Source organism: Barbus barbus, assembly GCF_936440315.1.
Source record: "Barbus barbus genome assembly, chromosome: 45".
Lineage (NCBI taxonomy): Eukaryota > Metazoa > Chordata > Actinopteri > Cypriniformes > Cyprinidae > Barbus > Barbus barbus.
Window position 1 is genome coordinate 19,034,561 of NC_136723.1, and position 23,862 is coordinate 19,058,422.

The 23,862-nt window shown below is 38.6% G+C and overlaps 1 protein-coding gene across 1 annotated transcript in view; it reads right to left on the reverse strand.

The window, feature by feature from the left end:
- Positions 1–232: 232 nt before the first annotated feature.
- Positions 233–23,862, reverse strand: part of LOC306863802 (uncharacterized protein) — a gene marked incomplete at its 5' end in the record, with an annotated part of 51,422 nt that continues 27,792 nt past the window's right edge. Inside the window, 2 exons of the mRNA XM_079407353.1 lie at positions 233–1,095; positions 18,089–18,138. Of these exons, the coding sequence (XP_079263479.1) occupies positions 1,049–1,095; positions 18,089–18,138 (97 nt within the window). The 3' untranslated portion in view covers positions 233–1,048. The remainder of the gene's footprint in view (positions 1,096–18,088; positions 18,139–23,862) is intronic.

Genomic DNA, 23,862 nt, shown 5'->3' on the forward strand with positions numbered 1-23,862 from the left:
CACACACACACTTCCCAAAGCCAGCAAGGTGGTACGCACACACATGTAACTAATGCTGTGATGCTGCTGCTACAACCTTTAACATGTTACACAGAACAGCAAAGCTGCATCCAGCTTTCTTTGCGATTGTTTTCTTCATTTGTGAAAATATTGCACTTGTACATATGGAAGGAGTATTTGAAAGTGTGTTAGGTTAATGATTTCATGTGTTAAAAGAGAGACAACAAATAATACAGTAATATAAACAATTTATTAGACAGTCTTAAACATTTACAGCATTTTAAAATACAAATATACAAGAGATTAACAGACTAATGGGCAGCTGTGGTCTGAGGTTGAGTGTGTGTGTGTGTGTGTGTGTGTGTGTGTCACTGGACAGTGTGTGAAAGCAGAAGGTCTGTCTCTTCTCCACTTCCTTTAATGCGGGAGTGTTTTTGTGTGTCAGACTCACCTGCTGAAACTGCTACAGCAAACTTATACACACATGCTGCTTCAATTCTGCAGTACACACTGAGGGAAAATATTAAGGGTTTGAGATTGAGAAAAAAATATTTATTTTTAATCAGTACATTCACCTTGTTTTCCAATAAAAATATAAACCTACTGCAAAAAACTGACAAGAACACACACACACACACACACACACACACACACACACACACACACACACACACACACAAGCTGAAAATAACATTGCACCTAAAAAGAAGCCAATTCATGCAATTAAAACCATTAATTACATTTGTAAATTATATTATAGTATTATATGAAATGATATGAATTAAATCTGTATTATTTTGGACACTCATTCACAACAGGGATTGTTTTTTGTGAGAGAGAGACGGTATATTTTAGGATACAGACAAGTTTATATCTCTGCCAGAGCTCACTGTATGTTGAAGAACAAAAAGATGTCTGGGTTGTGTGTGTGTGAGTGTTTGAGGGGTGCTGGGGTGCTCACGCAGCTTTTCGTGCAGGTAACGGGAGCACCTGCGGCCACCGCTAACTGCCATCCGGCGGGTTAAAAGCTCTGACTGGAGGAAGACGCTCAGAGCAGCCGCGGGGTCCACTGGAGTCCCATCGGCTGAGAGAAACCTGTGAGACAGAAGCTAATTATCCTCTAAAGCAAAAAGCCAGTTGTGGTTCAATAACTCCAGCACGCTGCCAGCCAGATACTGAGTTTCCTTGGCAACGCCTCCACAGCAGTACTGCAGACATCACAGAGAAAGGCAGGCGGTCACAGGGTACACAGGGCAGGATGAATCGGGGAGGAAAGACTTTACGAATGACGGGCCGTCCTCTAGACTGATGCAGGCCAATTACAGGCCATTACACTCGGCTGAGATTGATCTGCTTTCTTATGTTTGGAGTCGCAATGAGGAACTATGTAAACAATAATGGCATTTTCAAAATTACTTCTGGTTTTCTGTTCAAATTCTTGTAACATCTCTGTCTGACCTAATCAAACCCCCAGCAGAAAGCTTTAATCCTTGGACCACAAAGTAGACACACACTTTTGAAATATGATTGAAATATGATCAGTTGTATCAAACCATTGTGTGAATACCATCCATCTTGATGTTTGATGTATGCTATCAAGTTTAGAATTAGTTTTCATACGATTACTAAAAATGAAGTACGAATCTGACACAAAGCACATTTTGAGATTTTGTCTCCACACTGAGCTCTTCCTAGCTGAAGCTGGTTTAACCATCAAAACAACACAATCATACAAAAGAAAAAGAAAAAAGCTGGCTCTTACAAATATCCTTTATTGGTATTGATGGTTTCATGAAAAACATCTTTGGAACCTTTATTTTTAAGAGTGTATGTTGGAAACCAGTATATAATGGAAATGTATCTTCTCCATACCAATAGCCAGTGAAAGTTAAAAGAAACACAAAGTGTGTGAAACAATGATTTTCCTAATAAAAAAATTATTTTAAAATACATTTAATTAATACTAAGTATAGTTCAAATCTATTAACATATTTACTGACGTATCGCTTGAGACTTACTAATATGAAAATGAGAATTAAACTTTAATTGGAGAACTTGTGCAATGCAAACTGCTTAATATTAGGTTTAAAATGTGTTTTAATGTCACTATTAATGAGGATTGTATGATCTTTGAATATTATCAGTCTTTAAATGCAAGATATTTAAAGTGTAGCTGAAGTATACTTGCACTAGTTCCACTTTAGCACAATCAAATATGCTTCAGTAGGCTATATCTTTAGTTGGACTTCGGCACTACTTCCGCAATATTAAAGTGCATCAAGCACAAAATTAAGTTGTTCCAATTTAGCAGAGTTTAAATATACCGGTATATTATAGTAAAAGTACAATTGTAGGGTAATTTTATCAAGTACATAAATAGGGGGAAGTCGTGGCCTAATGGTTAGAGAGTCGGACTCGTAATCCAAAGGCAGCGGGCTCGAGTCTCGGGCCGGCAGGGATTGTAGGTGGGGGGAGTGAATGTACAGCGCTCTCTCCACCATCAATACCACCCTTGAGCAAGGCACCGAACCCCCAAAAATGGCTGCCCACTGCTCCGGGTGTGTGTTCACGGTGTGTGTGTGTTCACTGCTGTGTGTGTGCACGTTGGATGGGTTAAATGCAGAGCAAGAATTCCGAGTATGGGTCACCATACTTGGCAGTATGTCACTTCAAATAGGTGAATATATGAAGAGTTCAGATGCAAACGCCGTCAAAAATGAGATAATGACATTGAGCGAATGCTTACAGCACATAGTACACGTTCAACACATATTTTTGCTTCAAATCCTCTAAATCCCAGCGTCAGCCCATTCAGAAATATCGGTTTGTTGGTAAAAGCCTCTAAACGCCATGTCCCTTTGGCAGCAAAAGCCGCTATGTTCCGAGAACCAATCAGAAGGCGCGAATCGAATCATGATTTTGAGCAGTTTCAATAGCGGCGCGCTGAGGAGCCGGTTTTTCTGTGGACATCGTTTTAGATTCAGATTCAGATTTTTAACATAAAAGCTGGAGTACGATGAAATGGATGAGCCTGTCCTACTGACATTGAATAGCAGAAGAAAACGTTATTTACCTCAAAAGTCTGCCCGTTATAAGGCAAAAGAAAGTAGATACAGTGGAAATGGCTCGTTCGCAAGTGTAGCATGCATTCATAACAGTTTTTCATGCAGTGCTGTTACTTTGAAGGAATCTGATTTATTATACATCAAACAACAGCTCTTATTTCACTAACGACAAAGTCAAACAAGATGCCATTCTTCTGTCTCATATGGATGTTATGCCAGATGTATTTATTTTTAATGCATTTTTAATGTTGGGTTGTTTGTGTAACATCTGTTTTTTGTTGTTAAAATAAATATGCTGCCATTGTGGTTATACTGTGTGAATCTTTTCCTTTTGTTTTTTATATTTTTGGGGGATTTTTGCCTGTATTCAGACAGGGTTTCTAGTTGTATCTTTGGTGATTGTTCAACTATTTACTGTCTTGTCCCAAAGAGGTGGATTTAGAGGCTTTTGCAAAAAAAGCACAAATGGATTTAGCTGAAAATCTAACTTGTTAAAAACCAATGGTTTGTCTAAAGTGATATTTTTGAAAAAAAGTTATGTTATTCACTAACTAATTACCTTATCATTACCTTTAAAATGAAACTACTGAACCTGATCATAGGAGCCTGATAAAAAAATGCTCATTTAAAAGAAAAGTCTGATGGATTTAGAGGGTTTTGCATCTGAACTCTTCATATGTGCAGTATACTCAGCATGAAATAAATGTATTTCAAATACATTTGAGTATATTTGTCACTAGGGTTAACAGTGGATAAAATGATTTCTTACTAGGCTCAATATGATATGATTATAATAAAATGACTAATACATGGCCTCTAGTGGCTTATTGCTTTAATAAAAGTGTGACAACACAATGGTGAAACAAGCTTTGATTAACACACAGTAATAATCTGAATGAACAAATTTTGTAATATGTAATATTTGATATGCGTAACGCAAGTAATATGACTTACAATGTGAAACAGATTTCAGACTGGATCTGTTTTACTGAATTATTTTTTGTTATAACCGATATGATAACTGGAACAGCATTTACAATAGAATCTTGAATTTCAAATTTGTGACCATGGACCACAAAACCAGTCATAAGTGTCGATTTTTCGAAATTGAGATTTATACATCATCTGAAAGCTGAATAAATAATCTTTCCATTGATGTATGGTTTGTTAGGATCGGACAATATTTGGCAGAGATACAACTATATGAAAATCTGGAATCTGAGGGAGCAAAAAATATCTAAATACTGAGAAAATCACCTATAAATTTGTCCAAATAAAGTCCTTAGCAATGCATATTACTAAACAAAAATGAAGTTTTAATATATTTACGGTAGGAAATGTACAAAATATCTTCATGGAACATGATTTTTACTTAATATCCTAATGATTTTTGGCATAAAAGAAAAATGGATAATTGTGACCCATACAGTGTATTTTTGGCTATTGCTACGAATATACCCCAGCGACTTAAGACTGGTTTTGTGGTCCAGGTTTAAATTTGAAATGTGAAATTTGGAATCAAAATTTAATGTACAGCACAGATTATCAATACCTGTTCAGTACTTTTGAGCACTAAAGTAGAATTTGAATATACTGGAAAATGAATGTTTGTCATCAATATATTTTGCACTATGAACAAGTGCATTCTGTGTCAGTGGTAGCATCTGGATGTACACAGACGTTCTGAGGCTCTGTGTTTGCACCTGTTATTTGTACCTGCAGTGAGCAGTGAGAAGGACCCACTGTTTTCCTCTGACCTGCACTGATAACATGCACCACAACAATCCCAGACAACCAATGGAAGAAAGATTCCTGCATTCTCCTGCAGCTTCTCCTGCCTGAGCTCTCAGTGCTTAATCTACTTTCAGTACCTTTATCCCAGACAAATGTGAAGTTTATTTAAACCGCATGTGGTTAGCAAGAACACACACACTCACACACCATCAGCGGGCTCTGTTTTAATTCCTCAGTGGCCAGTCTTTATCTCCTGACATTTATCAAGGGAATCTTTCTTGCGGTCTATAACAAGAGCGACTCCGTGATTCTTGGGTGAACTAAACGATTCGATATCAGGTTAGGTATGTTTTATATTTCAAACTGTTTGATTTACTGTTCTCTGTGTACATTGATATAATACACATTTCATAAGTACAAGCATTTCTAATTTAATTTAAACTGCAAACAATTTCTTCGTCAACATTTCTGTCTTGTCCATGAAAATAAAACAAAATAATTGTACTTCAAAAGTTAATGTACTTTTCTTTTTAAGCACAAATCCAAGTCAATTAAGCAATATTTATGCACCTTTTTTGAGAATTATACAAATTATATATTTCATTCATTATTTCATTATTCCTAAAGTTATTTTATCAGTCCATGAATAAACTTTTCTCAGTCCATCTGTTTCATTCTTTAGCAAATCTGGTAGCCAGACAATTTATTAAACTATTAATAAATATTTAGAAAATATGAAACTATTTCGCATTCATTCATTGTTTGCATGTCTGGCTATCTTTCTGGATGCCCGTGTCCATCTGAAAATGCTGGTCAGATTTATCAGCCAGAAAACGAACCATTTTTTGCTCTGATACACACAAATGAAACTCAGTCCGATGTGCTGTCAGCCAAAAATGTAAATATGAAACCATGACAATGAGGCTGAGACATCAGACCCTGATGCTTGCTGGACCATTCAGAAGTCTGGCCATTTATTTAATAACAAAATCTTAGTTCCTGGCTGGATCCAAGTCTTTGTTCCTTTTCTCATCTAGCTGATGAAATGGTCCGCATGTGTGTGTGTGTGTGTGTGTGTGTGTGAGCGTGTGGGATGAGGGAGTATTTATGTGCTAGCTCAGATGAATAGCGTGAGCAACACACAAGATTTTATCTGTGCGTTGGCACTGCCAGCCTGTGCCGAGTGTCAGACGGATCCTAATAAAACTGTCTGACCCCGCCCGCGTTGGGCACCAGGCTGGCGCTCGCCGGTCGTGGCTGACTGCTTGGTATGCACAGAGCATGGCAGAGCTTCAGCTGTTGCTGGGAGCTTTGTGGCACAGACCCAGCCTGATTAGTTGGCATCCGCCATTGTTCAGAGTGAAACCAAGCAGGGGAAAAATATAATTAGTGAGAGAGAGAGAGAATGAGAGAGAGCAATAGGGGGAAATCAATTGTTTTGAAACTACATTTCTAATGTGGGTAATTTAGCAAAATTAGGTTTTCCAAAGTTAAACACTCCAGGGAGATAAAGAACAAAGCCAGGCGTTAGACTTAATGAGTTCACATCTTTAAAACAGGAAGGAGCCCACAGCTCTGTGCCAACCGGACCCCCTAAAACTACCATCCGTCTGGAGTTCTATGTCATTTCTGCTCAAAAACAACATGACGACTCATAAACATGGACACCTTTAAACGCAATAAACTGCAAGCCGCATGTTCTTCTAAGAAGTCTGGTGTTCAAGAGGTAATGAAGTCTATTCATAGAAATCGTTTTTGTGTAAATGAATGTGTCAGCATATGTTGGTTCAATATGTTGCTCGTTTTTTTGCACTTGTTTGGCTATGCATCAGACAGATTTTACGCTACTGGATTAAACAAAAAAAATTACATTACATCTGGTGGATACATGAGGATAAAGCCAAGCAGACTTGTTTCATAGTAGTGCAGGTGCTGGAATCTTCTACGAAGGGCGGCACTAGAAAAAACGGCTGTACGTTTTACCTTCACTTAAGTGAAAATCTTTGCATTTTCCCAAATTCAAGAATTATTATTTTTTTAAATCAAGAATGAATCAATTGTTAATCGCATACCAAAAGAAACTTGTGTGGGAATAACTGATAATCCTGGCCCTTCCTCCTGCTGCCGATGCGATAAAGGTCATTTATAGATGAGCTGCAGTGGCGACCAGACAGCCAGACAGAGCAATTAGCATGACGACCCTCTCCTGCACCCCTCACCCCAAAGAAAAAACACCTCAGCAGCCATACAGGATCGAGTTTTATTTAAAAACCAGAAGAAACCATTATCATCATCATAGGCATGTGAACATATTGAACATTCAATCTCTCAGACAGCGCCGCATTCTAGCTCTCGTCCACTGTTCTCGTTCTTATCTCTCACAGACATCCGTCCCACGTCCGTCTCAGTCAGAACACGGCCAGGGGATTGAGTGCTTTTGCCCTCTGCCCAGGTCCCAAGAGCTTAACCTGTGATTTTCAGCACACAAAGCTCACAAGTTAGGGTCTCAGGGACCAGGAGGAGTGCAGCGGTGTCCGCACAGGTTAGTGACACACACACACACACACACACACACACAGTATGTAGTATTGCACGCTCACGTCCTCTTTCGTCCAGCATAACGAAGATTATTGCTAATAATGTTCGGCCTATGGAAATAAAATGTGCCTTATTCATTGCACAGTTTAGAGCCACAGACACGTAGCGCACAGGTATATCATGCACCAAATGGCATGCACACAAAAGCAGACGAACCCAAAAAAATATCAGGTAAGAGGAAACCAGGACGAGCGGTCGGATTTGAAGTTGTCCGTCGAGGGAGCAGACACAGCCTTTGTTGGTTGAGACAAGCCTCCAGTCAGATGGTCAGTCTCTCTGTCTGTCTCTCTCTTTGTCCTGTGTTTTTTATCCTCAGGATCTCTGGTGAGCAGAACCACTGGCCTCTGACTGGAGCTTCAGACATGAACGTCTGTATATGTACGTGTGTGTGTGTGTGTGTGTGTATGGATGTATGTGTGTCTGTCTGTTTGTCTCGTCTCCCGCCACTGACTTCATTACACCAAAAAACGTGTAGCTGCAATTGATCAGCCACGTTCAAGAGCCGGTAAACCGATGTTGGGGCAAAATTAGCAAAAAAAACAGCTTACACAGCTCCCCGCAAGACCACCCCACACACACCCAGACAAGCAGCGCCTGCGATTCCCCCTCACAGATTTTGCAATAAGTTGTCTTTTTTGTGACTTTGTGAGCGCAGACGACATCATGCAACCTCACAACACTAACTGCAAGCAAATCCAATAATGCACACGGCAGCCAAAACATGCATGTCATTTACACTGCAAACGCACATCTGATGCACACATACACACCTTGAAGACTCCTCCTCCCCCCACAAACAAGAAGCATCGTTCATCCTCAGGGACCAGACGGTGTGGACACTCCCGGAAATGAGAGCAGCCGACACGTGCCTCACACACACACGCACACGCACACACGCACACTGTCTACCTTCAAACCTGTGCCGACTTTGTTATCTTCAAGGGAAAAGAAAAAGAGAGAGAGAGTGAGAGAAGAAGGGTGAGGAAGGAAAAGCATCCTCAGACAGTGAGATGTCACCAGAAGACACTCGTGAGAACACCATCTTCATCAGGACCACTGCACATCCTCTCGTCACTGTCACCCTCCTCACATTCGTCTGTCTGACACCCACCTTTACGCTGGCGACACACTCACCCGCTCATCCGTCTCTGGTCTGGACACCTGTCCCGGGCATCTCTGTACCTGTACCTGGGCCATCTGTGAGACCCGCTCTCGCTCTCTCGGTGTGACTGAGTGCCAGCGAACGGCAGATTCTGCAGCGAGAGCGCTACCCCCCCCCCCCCACCCGCCCTCTCCTCCGTCTCGCTCTCTCCCCCTCCCTCCCTCTCAGCTCCACTTCCCCGCTGCACTGATCAATCCCTCACTTTCTCCGAAGGCTCGAAAAAACGCAGCCAGCCAGCAGCCAGAAATGGCGTCTCGCTCTCCGCGGCGCGCTGTGCAGCCACACGACAATCTGTCTGTCACAATATTGTGACAACATTTCCACAACTGATTGAGGAGGGTCATCCACCACCCGTCCGCCAAAGCTGCAGAAAAGTGTTTGACCGCCACAGTAAAGCAATTCGTAGTCATTTTTTTGTCAAATTGCAGAATATCTAGGGATCATCTTTAAAAATACAGAAATAAAATAAAGAGATGAAACAACATAAGGAAACAATGACAATTTAAGGAGAACAAGCTGAAACAAAGAAATGGCCATTTAAACAAAACAAGGAGATGAAACAAAAAATCGAATAATAAAAAGCTATTTAAACAAAACAAAGAGGAGAAACAGCAAAATAAAGAAAACTGTGAGAAGTAAAACCAGAGCGAGAATTTTCATTTGTTTATAGTTTGTTGTATCATTATACAACAAACTATAAACAAATGAAAATTTAAACAAGGAAAGACAACAAACAATAAAAAACAATGGCAAAATAATGAAACAGTGGCAATTTCAACAAAGAGACGAATCAAAGAAACAAATTAAAATGTAACAAAATGAGGAAAGAAACAACAAAGCAAATCAAAAGCAACAAAGATAACATGGAGAAAATAACAGCCATTTAAACAAAATGGAGACGAAACTATTGTAATGTGAACAAAATAAGCTGATCAACAAAAACAGCAATATAAACAAACGATAATATGTTAAATAACTGAGTGAAAAACAATGCAAACAAGTCTGCAATGTGAATCAAAAATAATAGGCTTACAAGACATTAGCATAACAAATTTCTGCATAAACAGTTCTTAGAAAACTTTATTCTCACATAAATTGGACTGAAGGAATTGTTGTTTTTCATGAATCAGGTCCAATGTATACATGCACATATACAGTATTTAAAACATGCATTAGTGATAATATGCACACTGCTAAAACTGATATATATATATAAAAAGAAACAAAAAAGACAACACGTACACCCTGTGTGGTTCTCCGAGCACCAGACACATCTTTATCTGTCTGGCAGTGGCCCTAAATGACCTCTGTCCCCTCTTGCTTGCACTGGGGGGTGTGTGAGAGTCGTGACCCCATCATAGAGGGGTGCTGGGCTCTGACTGCCCACCGCACATATCACTGATTACAAGCTTAATGCACAAACTCGCCACGTCTGTTCTACTGCAATGCAGAGCTCCAAAAACACACACACACATAAAGTGGGAGAGCTCACAAACCCACATAGATTCAGTGTTTAAACTCATGCCATCTTCACGAGTGAGCAGCATACAGGTTCAAGTCTATCAAGCTGTAGGATGGAGAAGTGTGTATATGTGTGTGTGTGTGGGGAAGGTTGGTGGGATCAGCAGGGACCGAAAAGGAATGATGGTGATCAATCAACACACACACACACACACACACACACACACAGAGGGCATCAGCAGAGCGCTGTCACCACACAGCACCAGACAGCACACACACACGCGCACAACAAGACACAATGAACACTAGACAGAAGGGAAAACACTACACAAAGAGAAACATATCGAGTTCGACGTCCGTCTCTAATTAAACTGACTTTACAAGCCTTCAGACCCACTCAGAAATCTATTTCTCATATCCTAGAACACAATTCTAGTCATTTCAAAACACAATGACTCATTAACAATTACATAAAAAAATGAGACCAAGAAGATGTGGATCTCTTTAATCACATCCATTTATATTTTGTGAAGAAAGCATGAGCTGAAGTCAAAAAACCAACCTGAAGTCTATATTTACATTTATCCAAAGAAACTTAGGTACACATATTATCAATCCCTGCTTTTCCTGGGAATGAAACCTATGACCTTGCTAGTGCCATGATCTACAGTTTGAACAACAGGAAGGTCCCTTTTTGCCACGTCTATGGTTTTTCAAGCATTTTATTGTCCACAAGTTGAAAATAGTATATCTGATTGCTTTGAAAAGGCACACAGCACGTCTCCTCAAAATGCCATGCAATGTGAGATGTCACTCCTAAACATATGTGGGATGAGTTACACATTGAACTGTAATACTTAAAAGTATAGTAAAAATACTTCAAAGTATTAAGACCTTCGTTCATCTTCGGAACACAAATTAAGATATTTTTGAAGACTGACACGGAAGAGAAGAAATTAAGTCATTATTTTTGTTTTCTTTGCGCACAAAATGTATTATCATAGCTTGAACCACTGATGCCACATGGACTATTTTAACAATGTCCTTACTACCTTTCTGGGCCTTGAATGTTTCAGTTGCATTGCGGTCTATGCAGGGTCAGAAAGCTCTCAGATTTCCTCAAAAATATCTTAATTTGTGTACTGATGATGAACAAAGGTCTTACGGGTTTGGAACGACATGAGGGTGAGTAATTAATGATAGAAGTTTCATTTTTGGGTGAACTATCGCTTTAACATTAGCAGTTTGTACAAATCTAATAGTGATGCTACCTTATCAAACATCTAAACACTAGCCTATTTATCAAATTCAGAATAGTTTCATAGGTTTTAGTTCCATCAACATCTTAGAATCATGAGAACCCAGAAGACCCTTACAGAGACCATCTGAGTGCAGAGACACGCAGCGTTTAGGTCTGCTGAACGCAGGTCTTTAACCGCTATAACATCTCGTCTGACTGGCTGGCGACCCAGCGCACAGGCCCCGCCCATCCAAATCGAACGCATTGATCTCTCATGCAGGGTCAGAGGTCAAATGCGTATCGACTGGAAAAAGTGTCATCAGCAGTAGCGTGGCCCTGACTCCAGACAGATCAATAGCACCTCTGTCTGCTACGCTTAGATTACTCTTATTCATCTGTCATAAATCTCAGCACCTCATCACCATGCTAACGTCTGGTGGCTCCTGATGCAGCTGTGGCCCTGTTAAGGTCGACAGTGGTCTGGGACCAGTAGGTCATGTTCATCAGGGCTCGGCTCTCGTGTACAGGGGGCAAAAGGCTAGACGGCCAATCACAGACCTTTTAATTAGAATCAATGAGTAGGGTTTGGTCACACGGCTGGAAGAATTGGACTTTTCTTTCCTGCAGACTTAACCATGGTAATACTAGCTAATAACATCACAGCCAAACAAATCGTGATACAATCAAATTTTGATTAAGGAAATCAAGTTCTGCCCTACGTTTTTTTCTCCATTGAATATTATATAAGTTAAATGGATCGCAAATGTCACTTCATGTTGTTTTAAGGCAATCTGTGAATTACATATTTCAATACCTGTTTGCACACAAAGCGGTTTATTTTGTACACATTTGTTCACTTCAGAAGTGATTTGAGCATAAAGTTTTACGATTAGTGTGTTTGCACAGCAAAATGCTGACAGTGATGAAAAAATATTCATTATAGAAACCCAACAAAGCAAGAAAACCGTGTTTATACAAGATATTCTGCAATAAATGATCAGTTTCTCCTCAATCTTGACACCATAATGTAAACAGACATGTGCACTTTGAATAAACTAACAGAATGGTGATAAATGCCTGTACATGCAGATCAAAATGGGAGTAACAGAAATCTAGGAGTGTTGGTCCATTGGCATTTATATTAAAAAAAGAACATTTTAACATTGAGCATAATCAGCATAGGACGGTTCAAGTAAACATACTTCATGGATATTTGTCGAAACTTCAAATGAAAATGTAAAAACAATACTTTAGTGGTTGACTTGACTAAGAAAATCCTTCAGGACACTGCCGTTCTTAGCCTTTCTGTGGATCCACTGCTCACTGAAACAAAAGCTTCAACTTTCTCCTGATCAAATTCACAAATTTATTTGTTCACATAAATCTAAGTACAGCTGTAACCAACGAGTTGCAGCTCGACTCGGCTGCCAGTTGGACTTGGTTTTGCTGAACAAGCACGATTTGAAGCCGGGTTTGCTCCGTTACATCTGGAAGAGTCATCCGAGAGCAGAGGTGAAGGCGGAAAAATCCTTCCTAAAATAAAAGCAGGAAACGATGGAATACAAAACGACAGCCTCTCTCTTCGATTCAACATACAGTGGCTAGTTCACCCAAAAATGAAAACTATATACTCACTCTCATGTCGATCCATCCCGATTGAATTTCTTTTGTCTGTGGAACACTAAATATAAATTTCTGAAGAACATCCAGGCTACTTTTTTGAAAATAATGAAAATGAATGAGGACCGGGGCTGTTAAGTGGTTGATAGTCAAATGAAAGCTTTGTGTGAAGAACAGACTGAAAGTGAAAATCTCAATGTGTCCTACATCTTGTGATGTTTAAGCTGTGAATTGTTCACTTGATTCAGATCTTTTCAATAAATCAGCCGATCTAGTTCACAAAACTGTTTTGGATGATTCATTCACAAACCAGTTGTTAAATTCAACTGACTCAATGATCCAGTCACAACATTGAACATTATAAGTAAATAACTTAAATTTCAGTCTGTTTATTACATAAAGCACTAAAGACTAATTTTATTATATTTTTTTTGACTTGTCTCTGTCATCATTCAATTTTGTTATATTAAAAGTGTATGACATGAGGGTGAGCAAATGAGTTTTTATTTCTGTGTGAACTATCCCTTTAAGAGTTTTGACTGCTGTTTTCTATAAATTAAATCCTAAGAGCCTAAACAGAATTCAGATGCAAGCTGCATGAAGGTTTGGCTGACAGAGAAAGACAGCTGACGCCCGACTAAAGGGGACTGAAGTGGACTTAAGCCTTGGGCAGAGGAGCCGCATCTTTTCAAGCTTTAGAGGGGCCGCGCTAAGCCCGTTCCAACCCCGTCGTCGTGTGAGAGAGGAATCAATGACAGAGACTCTTACGCTTGCCCATTGAATCCTCATTTATTTCACTGCTCATTTGTCTGTGCTTAATTGATAGCAGTTAAGTCCCTTTCACCATGTTGGCTGTGTTGCCTGTGTGTGCTTACAGACGCTTTCAGGCCAGACTAAAATACTTCATGAACACTGGGCCTCACAGACTGCAGGCGTTCACGCTGGAGACCCACCAACACAAGACGCCAGGCAGACATATGAGGTTGTTAAGTGCATAGCTTCAACACACCATTGAAAAATGAGAACAAAAGCTTATAAACCTAAATTTTGGAAGCATACTGCAGAAGAAAACCTAGAGTTTGAATGCCAAAGACATGCCTGCTGCCAGATACTCAACAATTGATTTAAAAGCACTACTTTTAGCTTGGTAACATTCCCAAACAAGGAATTCAAGGAGTTTTCAAATACGGATCTGCTGGATTAATCAGATTCCAAGAATACTGAGTTATCTGAAACACACTATTTACACAATCAATGTCTTAATAAGATGCTTAACACATTACATACAAATTAATTCTTCATCCTGAAAAAAATGTATCATGGTTTCCATAAAAATATTAAGCAGCGCAACTGTTTCTACATGAATAAAAATATGAAATGTTTCCTGAGCAGTAAATCAGCATTTTAGAATGATTTCTGAAGGATCATGTGACACTGAAGACTGGAGAAATAATGCTGAAAATTCAGCTTTGCAATTACAAAAATAAATTTCATTCTAAAAAGATATTAAAATTGAGAACACTTGTTTCAAATATAATATTTTGCAGTATTACTGCACTTTTGATGTAATAAATGCAGTCTTAGTGAATATAAGAAACTTGTTTTAAAAACATTAAAAAATCTTACTGACCCCAAACTTTTAAACAGTAGTGTATACAGAGAGTTAAACTAGGATTACAGCAGGTCTGGAACCACTCGGCCTGGATTCTTAACTATGACTATATTTGTAACAGCATAATTTACCGCTCCTAGTATTTCTGCAGTATATTGTATATAAAATATAGAGTGTACAATATGTAAATATAATTTTTTTTCAAAATAGCCAGATGACCTTCTAGAATTTACACAAATGAGCAGTATACAAAATACAGAGTGCACTTCTGTATGCCATAAAGCAATGTGCTGGACTTGACCTTTCATTCCCAGCATAATGAATGAACCAGAGGTACGTTTTGCTGCAATATTTAGGTTTATTATTTGATCAAACTGCTTAAAGTAAAAAAAAAACAAACATTTGATATAAATCATACATTTATAATAACATACCTGCAAACTCACAAGAGGTCAAAAAGGTGACGGTTTGTAATGTAAGCCTTGTAGGGGGGTCTGGAGGCACAGCCCCCCAGAATAATTTTGAGAATTTAACATGTAAATGAAGCGTTCTGGTGCACTCTGACAACAAAATAAAGGAAAAAGACAACATATGCTTCAAGTAAAAAAAAGCACATTTATGCCTCAAACTTTTTGGACAGTGAAACTCTCTTGTCATCGGTGTTCATACTTCTCTTTGTAATTTATTTTTGCAAATTTTAAATGTTCACATTAGTGCGCGCTGACTATCAACAAACTCCATCTTTTCACTGCAGAGGAAACAGAAGCTGCATCTGAAGTGGCATTAGATGTATTTACACAGACTGTTTAATGAAGCTGAGGTGCCATAAATGCATTTACACCACAAAATTTCAGATGCAGAAATAATTTTACAAGATTGTTTTAAATATTTTTGAACATACAAGTTAAAAATGCGATACTTTTAAATATGAAACCAAAGCACCAGTAGATGACGGTAAATGACTGTTTTAATGAGCGAGTTATTAGTCATTCGGTTGAATGAATCAAACGGTCGATTCATTCAAACAGTGACTACTGTGTTTATGAACGGGTTACTGAATCATTGACTCGCTTGATTCGTTCACAATTGTATTATAAATCGCTAACTTTGTGTCTGCCTCACTCACAATGAAGAAGTTCCACACCAACGACATGCTTACATGCGAATGAGCTCGTGAGATGAGGTATATTCGATTTGAAGTGGCAGAGCACAGACCTGTTGGCGTTTAACATCAAAGTACCATCAAGTAGTGCTTTGATGTCATACAGTGATCGTTCTGCGCTGTGCTGCTTCAAGTCGAACCGAGAAAGGGACTTTGGTCGAACACACTCCTGTCTATGAGCTTGCAATTTCTCTCTCTCTCTCTAAAATAATTCTTCGGATCTAGACGATTCACATAAATGACATATTTTGATTCAAAACTGTGAATTTTGCTGAAAAGCGACTAGTTTGCAAGTATAAAAAAATACTATGTTATACAAATCTCACTTTAAATTTTTTTTAAAAATAACTGAATGCATTACAGAACACCACTTGCTGAATTAACATGGAACATTATGTTATAAAAATGTATGCTACTATCTGAAATATTTTTCTGAATTATACAGTTTCACTTCCTATTTTAAAAAAGTATTCATTATACAGTATATACTATGAAGCATTCAGGAAGTAGTGAGCTAATATTCCAAATATAACCCACATCAACTACTTCACCAACTCTTATGGGAAGTGACATCAGTGCTGATTATTAGAAACGCCACTGGATCCAGAAGCTAACAACACTGGTGCTACAGTTAAGAGATTCCATTTCACACTCTGTTTATGGCCTGGGACTCTGAAAATCCCTTTAATCCTCAATGATTCAGGGGGAAAAATAAAACTTGGATGTCAGGGTCTTTAGCAGGGCCACGGAAATACATCTAGAAGCTGATGGATTGGGAAACCGATGACAGACAGATCATGGGAAATTATTTTTTGCGAAATCTCATGTTATATATCACTCAAATGTTCTTTGATTCATATGTGCAGGTTTACTGCTTTTTAGGGATTTTCAGAACAACACTTTCAAAATCAACCAGTTATTGAGTTGAATTCATGAGTATGTAATACTTCAGAGAAAGAATTAGACGCGCAACTTTTCGAAGAGGGTGTTTCAGTTCAAGAGCTACAGCACAGCATGCTGTCAACACACTAATTAAAGCTGTCCTGCTAAAAATATCAAAGATAAAAAACATATATATAAAAATGAATATGAAAAGTCCAATATCCAGATATCCAATGCAGTCCAATTATAAACAGCCATCACAAACGTCTCAGGGGAAAACAGACTGATATGCAGCAGTGATGACAAAACCCAAGACAATTTGACATCACACTCTGTCAGCTGAAAGTGATACTGGGTGATTTCTGTGGTGGTTCCTGCTGTCGTTTTAGTGATGTGTTTTATATTACTAAAAATATGCTGCGTGTCTTCTGTCCAACAGCAGATATGCACAACAGAGTAAATGACAATGAAACTGGCAGCCTGTCCATTCTGAAGGAACAGGAAACATTAATTATCTGTATTACTCAGACTCATCTGTGTGTTACTGTACTGAAAGCCTACAAGCCTATATCTATCTCTTGACTTCATGTGTTTAAAAGTGGAAAAAGCAAACATATTCTGTAATTAGGGAGCCAGTGGATGCCATTTTGAAGTCTTGCTAGATGAAATGAGTGTACTCCAAGGAAAGCTAGAAGATTGTACAGTTAACTCCCATGGTGTCATTCGAAACCATACAACCTACTACCTCAGCCTGGATGCACACATCCACACTGCCATTCCTCTGGTCCTCCTGGAGCAAAAACAACTTCTGCCCCTTCAGAGAAGAACTTTTTCTGTTTTTTTTGCATCAGTGATTTGATGCATTTGAAAATTGTCTCCAGATCATCTATTTACAGCAGCAGTTCTCAAACCTTGAAGGATTCCAAATTATCCATCATTTGATTGGCTCATTAAACAAATAAAATAGATAAGACATGATCATAATAGATAAAAAGCACCAACACTGAATTTATTGACTGCTTAATCAACCTGGATAATGATGTATCTGTTGTCTCATTTAGTAAAGTATGCAAACAAAGTCAAATTTATTTCAATGAAATAAGAACAAAACGGCAGTCTGACAAAATTATGGAATTAAGGAATACCCTTATAAACTAAGGTAATTTGGGCACTACTAAACCTGGTAATTGTTTTAAGGTAGCTGGTGGCTTATGCATTTTTTATGCTGTGGCCCACCACCTAAAAAAAGTTTGAGAACCACTGCTGTAGTCAGTTCAAAGAGTGCGTTGAGTTCACCACAGTGACAGAGACCCACAGAATCGAGCTTGGGTTGCAGATTACGCCACAAGATCGGATCTACGGGTTTGTGACAAGTGGTCAGAGCTTCATATGAAACCCAATCCCAGGTCATACTCATGTCTCCGAGTCTTTGTGGATGAGCTATCAGATCAGATAAACCACAAAAACATTCCTCCCTACATGAACAAAACACAGTCATGGAGTCACTGTAAATATAGAAAGGAGGAGAAAGACAAAAACATCTTCCACTGACCTGGTCGAGTTTCAGTGGAGATGTATCCATATCTGCTCCTGATCTCTGCGCTGTGAAGAGAAAGAAATCACAACCTCAGGAAACACGTTCACAGTTAAATGTCTATAGCAAATACATAGAGTAATGCAATTCAGTTGTGTGTAGAATTTTTTTTTATTAAATGCCATTCGCAGTTCATTTTACTTCCATAATATAACATATAGAGTCAAATAGGATATTAAATGAGAAAAAAGATACACAGGGACTTTATTTAATCCAGCAAGAATGGACTGGATGAAGAAAAGTGTTTCTACATGACAGGTGGTTGTAGGGGAAGAACTGAAAAATAAGAGGCCTTGATGATGTCATCTGAAATGGAAAGTCGTTTCAGAGGCGGAGCAAGTTATTACATTTTGATAAATGATTACAAAGGCAAACATTCTTCCTTAGAATAATGTGTAGTTGTGTAAATAAAGTAGAATAAGACCAGGGCCATGTGTTATGAAAGTAAATAAGGATAGATACACCGACTGAACAAAAGTTCAACACAAAGGATCTTAAATAAAATGGTAAAAAATGCTTCACTTGAATCAAATGGTTAATTATTATAAGGCTACACAAACACTCTAGCTGGAAAATACTGAAAAGTTTGGCGGAAACAGCTTGTTCGACCACATCCCTGCCAGAGAACGCCATGCATGACTGTCTGCGAGAACAGAGTGAGCTTAGACAAGAACACGACGGTTTTAAAAGAAACACACAAGCTGTCGAGGCGGGAAAAATGAGCATTTCACAAACAGCTGCTGTCCTCTCACTGTCTCACCTGCTTGCTGATGTTCATCGGATGTAAATGTTCAACTCACGGTACAACATTTCAAAGTGGCCGGCGGTTTTTGCACCCATTCATTCACTGAATCATGACTTGTTTTAGAGTTTCGGAAACAGTTTGAGCTCCAATTTTACGCCTACTAAAACAACCTGTGAGATTCAAAATGAACACAGGGGACTGACATATAAGTGCCACTAAAATACTTTAGCTAAATAAGAAAGTCTGTAGTCCGCCATTTTCTCAGCAAGGAAAAGACAAGAGAGGGGAAAAAAAGGGAAAGAACTCTCACTAGCATCGCTTTCCAAGTTTCTTTTCTGTTCTGGCACCTTCACAAAACCTTCACCAGTGGGTCACATGATGCTGCTCGAGCCCAGAAGCATTCAGCTGATGTTGAGTAGACATCTTTTGTCTAAAATACAACCCTTTCGCCGAGCATTCCACGAATAAAATGCCATCTTCCAGGGAGGGCTGAAAAGAGGTGGCGTTGGGAGTCATGGCAACCTCTACCTGGCACGATGCCCATCGTAAGGACAACAGGACATAGAAATCAGCTGAATTCAAACAATGATGCTAAGTCACTCAGAAGATAAGAGGAAACATCTTTTAACGATGCTTTTGGCGTAATTCACGAGCGAAGCTGTACTGGAATGCAGCGAAGAGCGCATTCGCTTGCAGACGGTTGTTGAGAAAAAACGCCCCGTCGGACTGTGCGTCTTCCGTTGCCTGTGCGTGTGAATGGAGTGAGTCAGTGAAGCTTTATTTCAAACACACAGACAGCGATTCATCATCAATCCGTGAGTCATGATTGTAGTTTGTAGATTGTAGTGGGCTGATGAAGTTTCCCACTATAGGGCTTTATAAAGTGTGATAGCAGACAACGGGGCGCACATGTGGGCATTTCCTGCATCTTGTTAAAGCAGCGCACATGAGATCACAAATGACCTCTGTATACAATCTTTACAGCCTCAGCGTTAAAATGAAGTGAGAGCCAAACAACAAGAGGAAGTAACTACAGTTAACAGGGGAAATGTAACTATAATTTTACTACGGAATAAGATCAAGATCATTTGAATTAAATTAGAATCCCTGCATTTCAATTGAGGCCATTTTTAGGTCACACTTTATTTTAAGGTCCTATTCCCGCCATTAACAAACCATTAACTACGACTTTTGCCTCAATCAACTACTAATTTTCTGTTTATTAATAGTTAGTAAGGTAGTTGTTAAGTTTAGGTATTGGGTAGGATTAAGGATGTAGAACGTGGTCATCTAGAATATGTGCTTTATAAGTACTAATAAACAGGCAATATGTTATTAATAGGCATGCTAATGAACAACTAGTTAATAGTGAGAATTGGTCCCTATACTAAAGTGTTACCAATTTTAACAAGAAATGCAAAGTTTGTCAAGACAACCAAAAACATGGTTAGCTTGACAAAGTCTTGTTTAAAAGTTTGAAATTGAAAAGTTTATAGACCTTACAAACAGAAAGAAAAATAGAACAAATCAATCATTAGAACGACAGCCAGCCAGACGATAGATAGATACTTCAGTTCTGAATTTTGTGCAATGTTGCTTGATTTTCCAAAAGTATTTGAACACTTAATAATTTTAATAAACCAACTAGCCTAATGTTTATTTTAAAGAAAGACAGGTTTTAAATTCTAAAACAATAGTGGCAAAAACCCTAAATACTGTAAATGATGGAGCAAAATGTCTCAGGAAAAAAAAAAAGGTCTCTGAAATGGTTTTTCCATCAATTGTTTGCAAATGCAACTTGGCTTGAGAATACGTATGTAATGGAATGACATTCAGGCATTTTGTGTGGCTTAAATGTCTGAATACTTTATGGGGCCACATTAAGCTTCACCATAAACGTCAAGAACTCTAGATTAGAAATCAGACCTGCTGGAACTAATTCGGTTACAGGCCATGTCACGGCTCTTTTGAATCTTTTCTAGAACACACAAGCGTACTTAAGAGAAGCATCTCGCTGAACTGAACACAAAATATGACATCCTGATGATCTCTCTGTCCAGAGCAGCAATGCGACCAAGACAAAAATTCCCACACATAAATACACACGACCCAGAGTCGCCTACAGTCCCGTTCATAACACTAGATGTTTGGATTTGATCACCCTGAACTCATCCGCCCTTGTTCCTGGATGGATGAATTTCCCAACATACTCTGACAGCAGACAAACAGTCAGCAGATCTGCATCAAACCACAAGAGATGATCTGTTCAAGTTGATGCATGTGAGTATATACTGGTGTGGCCCTGAGCACACAAGAAGAATGAACTGGGGAAAAGATCATATCTAAATCTTGTCCTTATCTGCAAATTGAATCTCAATTTATAGAATAAATTAAAGGCAGAATGTAATTCTTTTTTGTACATAAAATGACTTGCAGTTCAGGGTCACATATAAATTATAAGTATATAATTAATACACACACACACTGATATACATATGTGTAAAAGCTAGTGATGTACAATATATGGAGATAAATATCAGTTCCACAGAATATTAATATTCTTTTGTTGTTAGTACAGTTGTTAGTACGTCTTTTGTATTTTACATTATAATTTGACTGATTTTATTAATAAAAGTTGCTATCGTCATTGGTTATAAATAATACCATTGCATTATTTAAAGACAGTAAAGAGACTTCAAGGATAAAAGGTACAAATGCTGAATCTTTTAAACGTAAAAAGAACTGTGAGCCACTTTCAACAACACTGCCAATGCAAGCTTGATCTGTTAAACAAACCTCTGTACAGCGATCAATATGCACAGAACATCTGTGAGTCTGAGTTTCTTCCTCGTACTAACCTACAGAGAGAATCTGTGTCATAAACTATATAACACAATGGCTGGTCTGTTTGTGCATGTGCTTCCTGATGGTGCACAGCAGGCTGATATATGCCCTGAAGACGCAGGCCTGCAAGGATAAACTATTTTCACGTCACTCTGAACTTGCAGCACCAATAAATTCTGCCACAGGGTGCGAGACACTCCCCTCATCCTGAGTCAGACAGACACACCACAGCACTCAAACACAGCCCGCATTCAACAGGGGAAGGAATTGAATTTATGCAGCGAAACGCGTGTTCTCCTCACATCATTTAGCCAGGCTGTGTCAGCTCCATGCATGATTGAAAAAAAACACGCATGAGGAGGGCGTTTCTGTCGCGTGTCATTTCGACGCTGATTGTGGCAGCTTAGTTATATATTTTTTTGTAATTCATGTACCATGATATTTACATGATACTCTAAGTAACACTTAACAATAAGGTTCAATTTGTTAACATTAGTTTTTACAGCATTTATTAAGCCAGCATAATGTGAATTCATATATTTTTATCTGTTAACAAATTGTCAAGTTTTATTGTTAATTTGTTCATAATACAATAACTATTTTAATTTATAATTACAAAGTTAAATTTATTAGCATATTTAGAAATGAACCATAATTAAGATTAATAAATGCTGTACATGTATTGTTAGTTCATTATACCTAATGCATTAAATAATGCTTGAACTGGTACATCAAAGAATGACAAAAAACAACAACACAGTATTATCATGATACATGCCCAAAATACCATGATGAAAATGAATGGGGACCACAGCTGCTCCTGGCCCCCATCTACTTTCATTGTTTGCAATTAAATGCAGCTCGGACATTCTGATAAATTTCTCCTTTTGTATTCTACGGAAAAAAAGAAAGTCATCCAAGTCTGGAATGACAGTAGAGTTTTGGATGAACTATATCTATAAACAGTTTTTCCAGACATCAGCACCGTCTCGACACCTCACAGAATGGCATTTCATATCTGGAGAAGCAGGACGTTGAGGTCAAAGTTCAACTGAGACCGGCAAAAAAAAAAAAAACAGAGCAAAGAGAGGTTTTCCCGCAAGACAGATCGAACCACTGAAAACCAGACAGGGGGGAAAATCAGACAGACGTCGCAGTAATGTGAAACAGTCATAATGCGGTCCCTTCAGCGGGGCGAACCAACTGCACGCGTTGATCACAGGGGTGAAGGAAATAGATGGCTATGGAAAATCAACACTGGGTGCTCTTCTTCTTAATGACAATTATTCATCAAGTCTATAAACAATGTCAGTGAAGGTGAGGGAATAGTCTGACTTTAATCTTCCACATATGATATGAGAAACCAGAACGGCGTTAATCTGCACTGCACACCCCTCCTCAAACCAATGACCTCTCCAAATTTACGAACAGAGTCATTACTGCCGAAAGTAAAATATCAAATATTATTTCGACATGCATTGTTAATCTCCATCGCAAACGTGCATCACTGCTCAAGAGTTCAAGAGGCAGATAGTTCATTTTAAAGACAAGAACGGCTCTTCATCGCCATCATTCTCGAGCTACAAAAGCAGTCGCTGCATGTTAAAACAGATGTGCACATATAAGTTCTCTAAGAGCATGAGTTTTAAAGCATACCATAACATTTTTTATCAATCTGTAAAGGATTGTTGGTGTATATTTTACAAGAAAATACTATTTCAGTCTTTTTACTTAAAAATGTCATGATTCCTTTGTAATTATTTGTCAAATTTCTTACAATTTCTAAGTGAAAACTAAATCCTACACCAAATCTGATCAAATGTAACGTGATAAAAACACCAGGGGTGATGCATTTGCAAACAGATTTGTGTGAATGTAATGAAATGCATCTGCAGGCACAAAGGCTGATTAAACCAAACACGACAAACAGATCTGCTGCTCTCAATGCAGTTAGTAGTTTGCTTTAGACCCTCAGGAGATTGAGCCAACACAAAAAATAACTAAGTTGAAGGCACAAATAGGTTTTGTGCAGTGAGATTTGTGCAGGTTTCCCTGCACAGAGAGGCCAATGTTTTTTACTTTCCCTTAAACGCTTACAGAGTTTGCCAGGCAACGAGCCAAGAAAATGACTGTTTGACCCAAC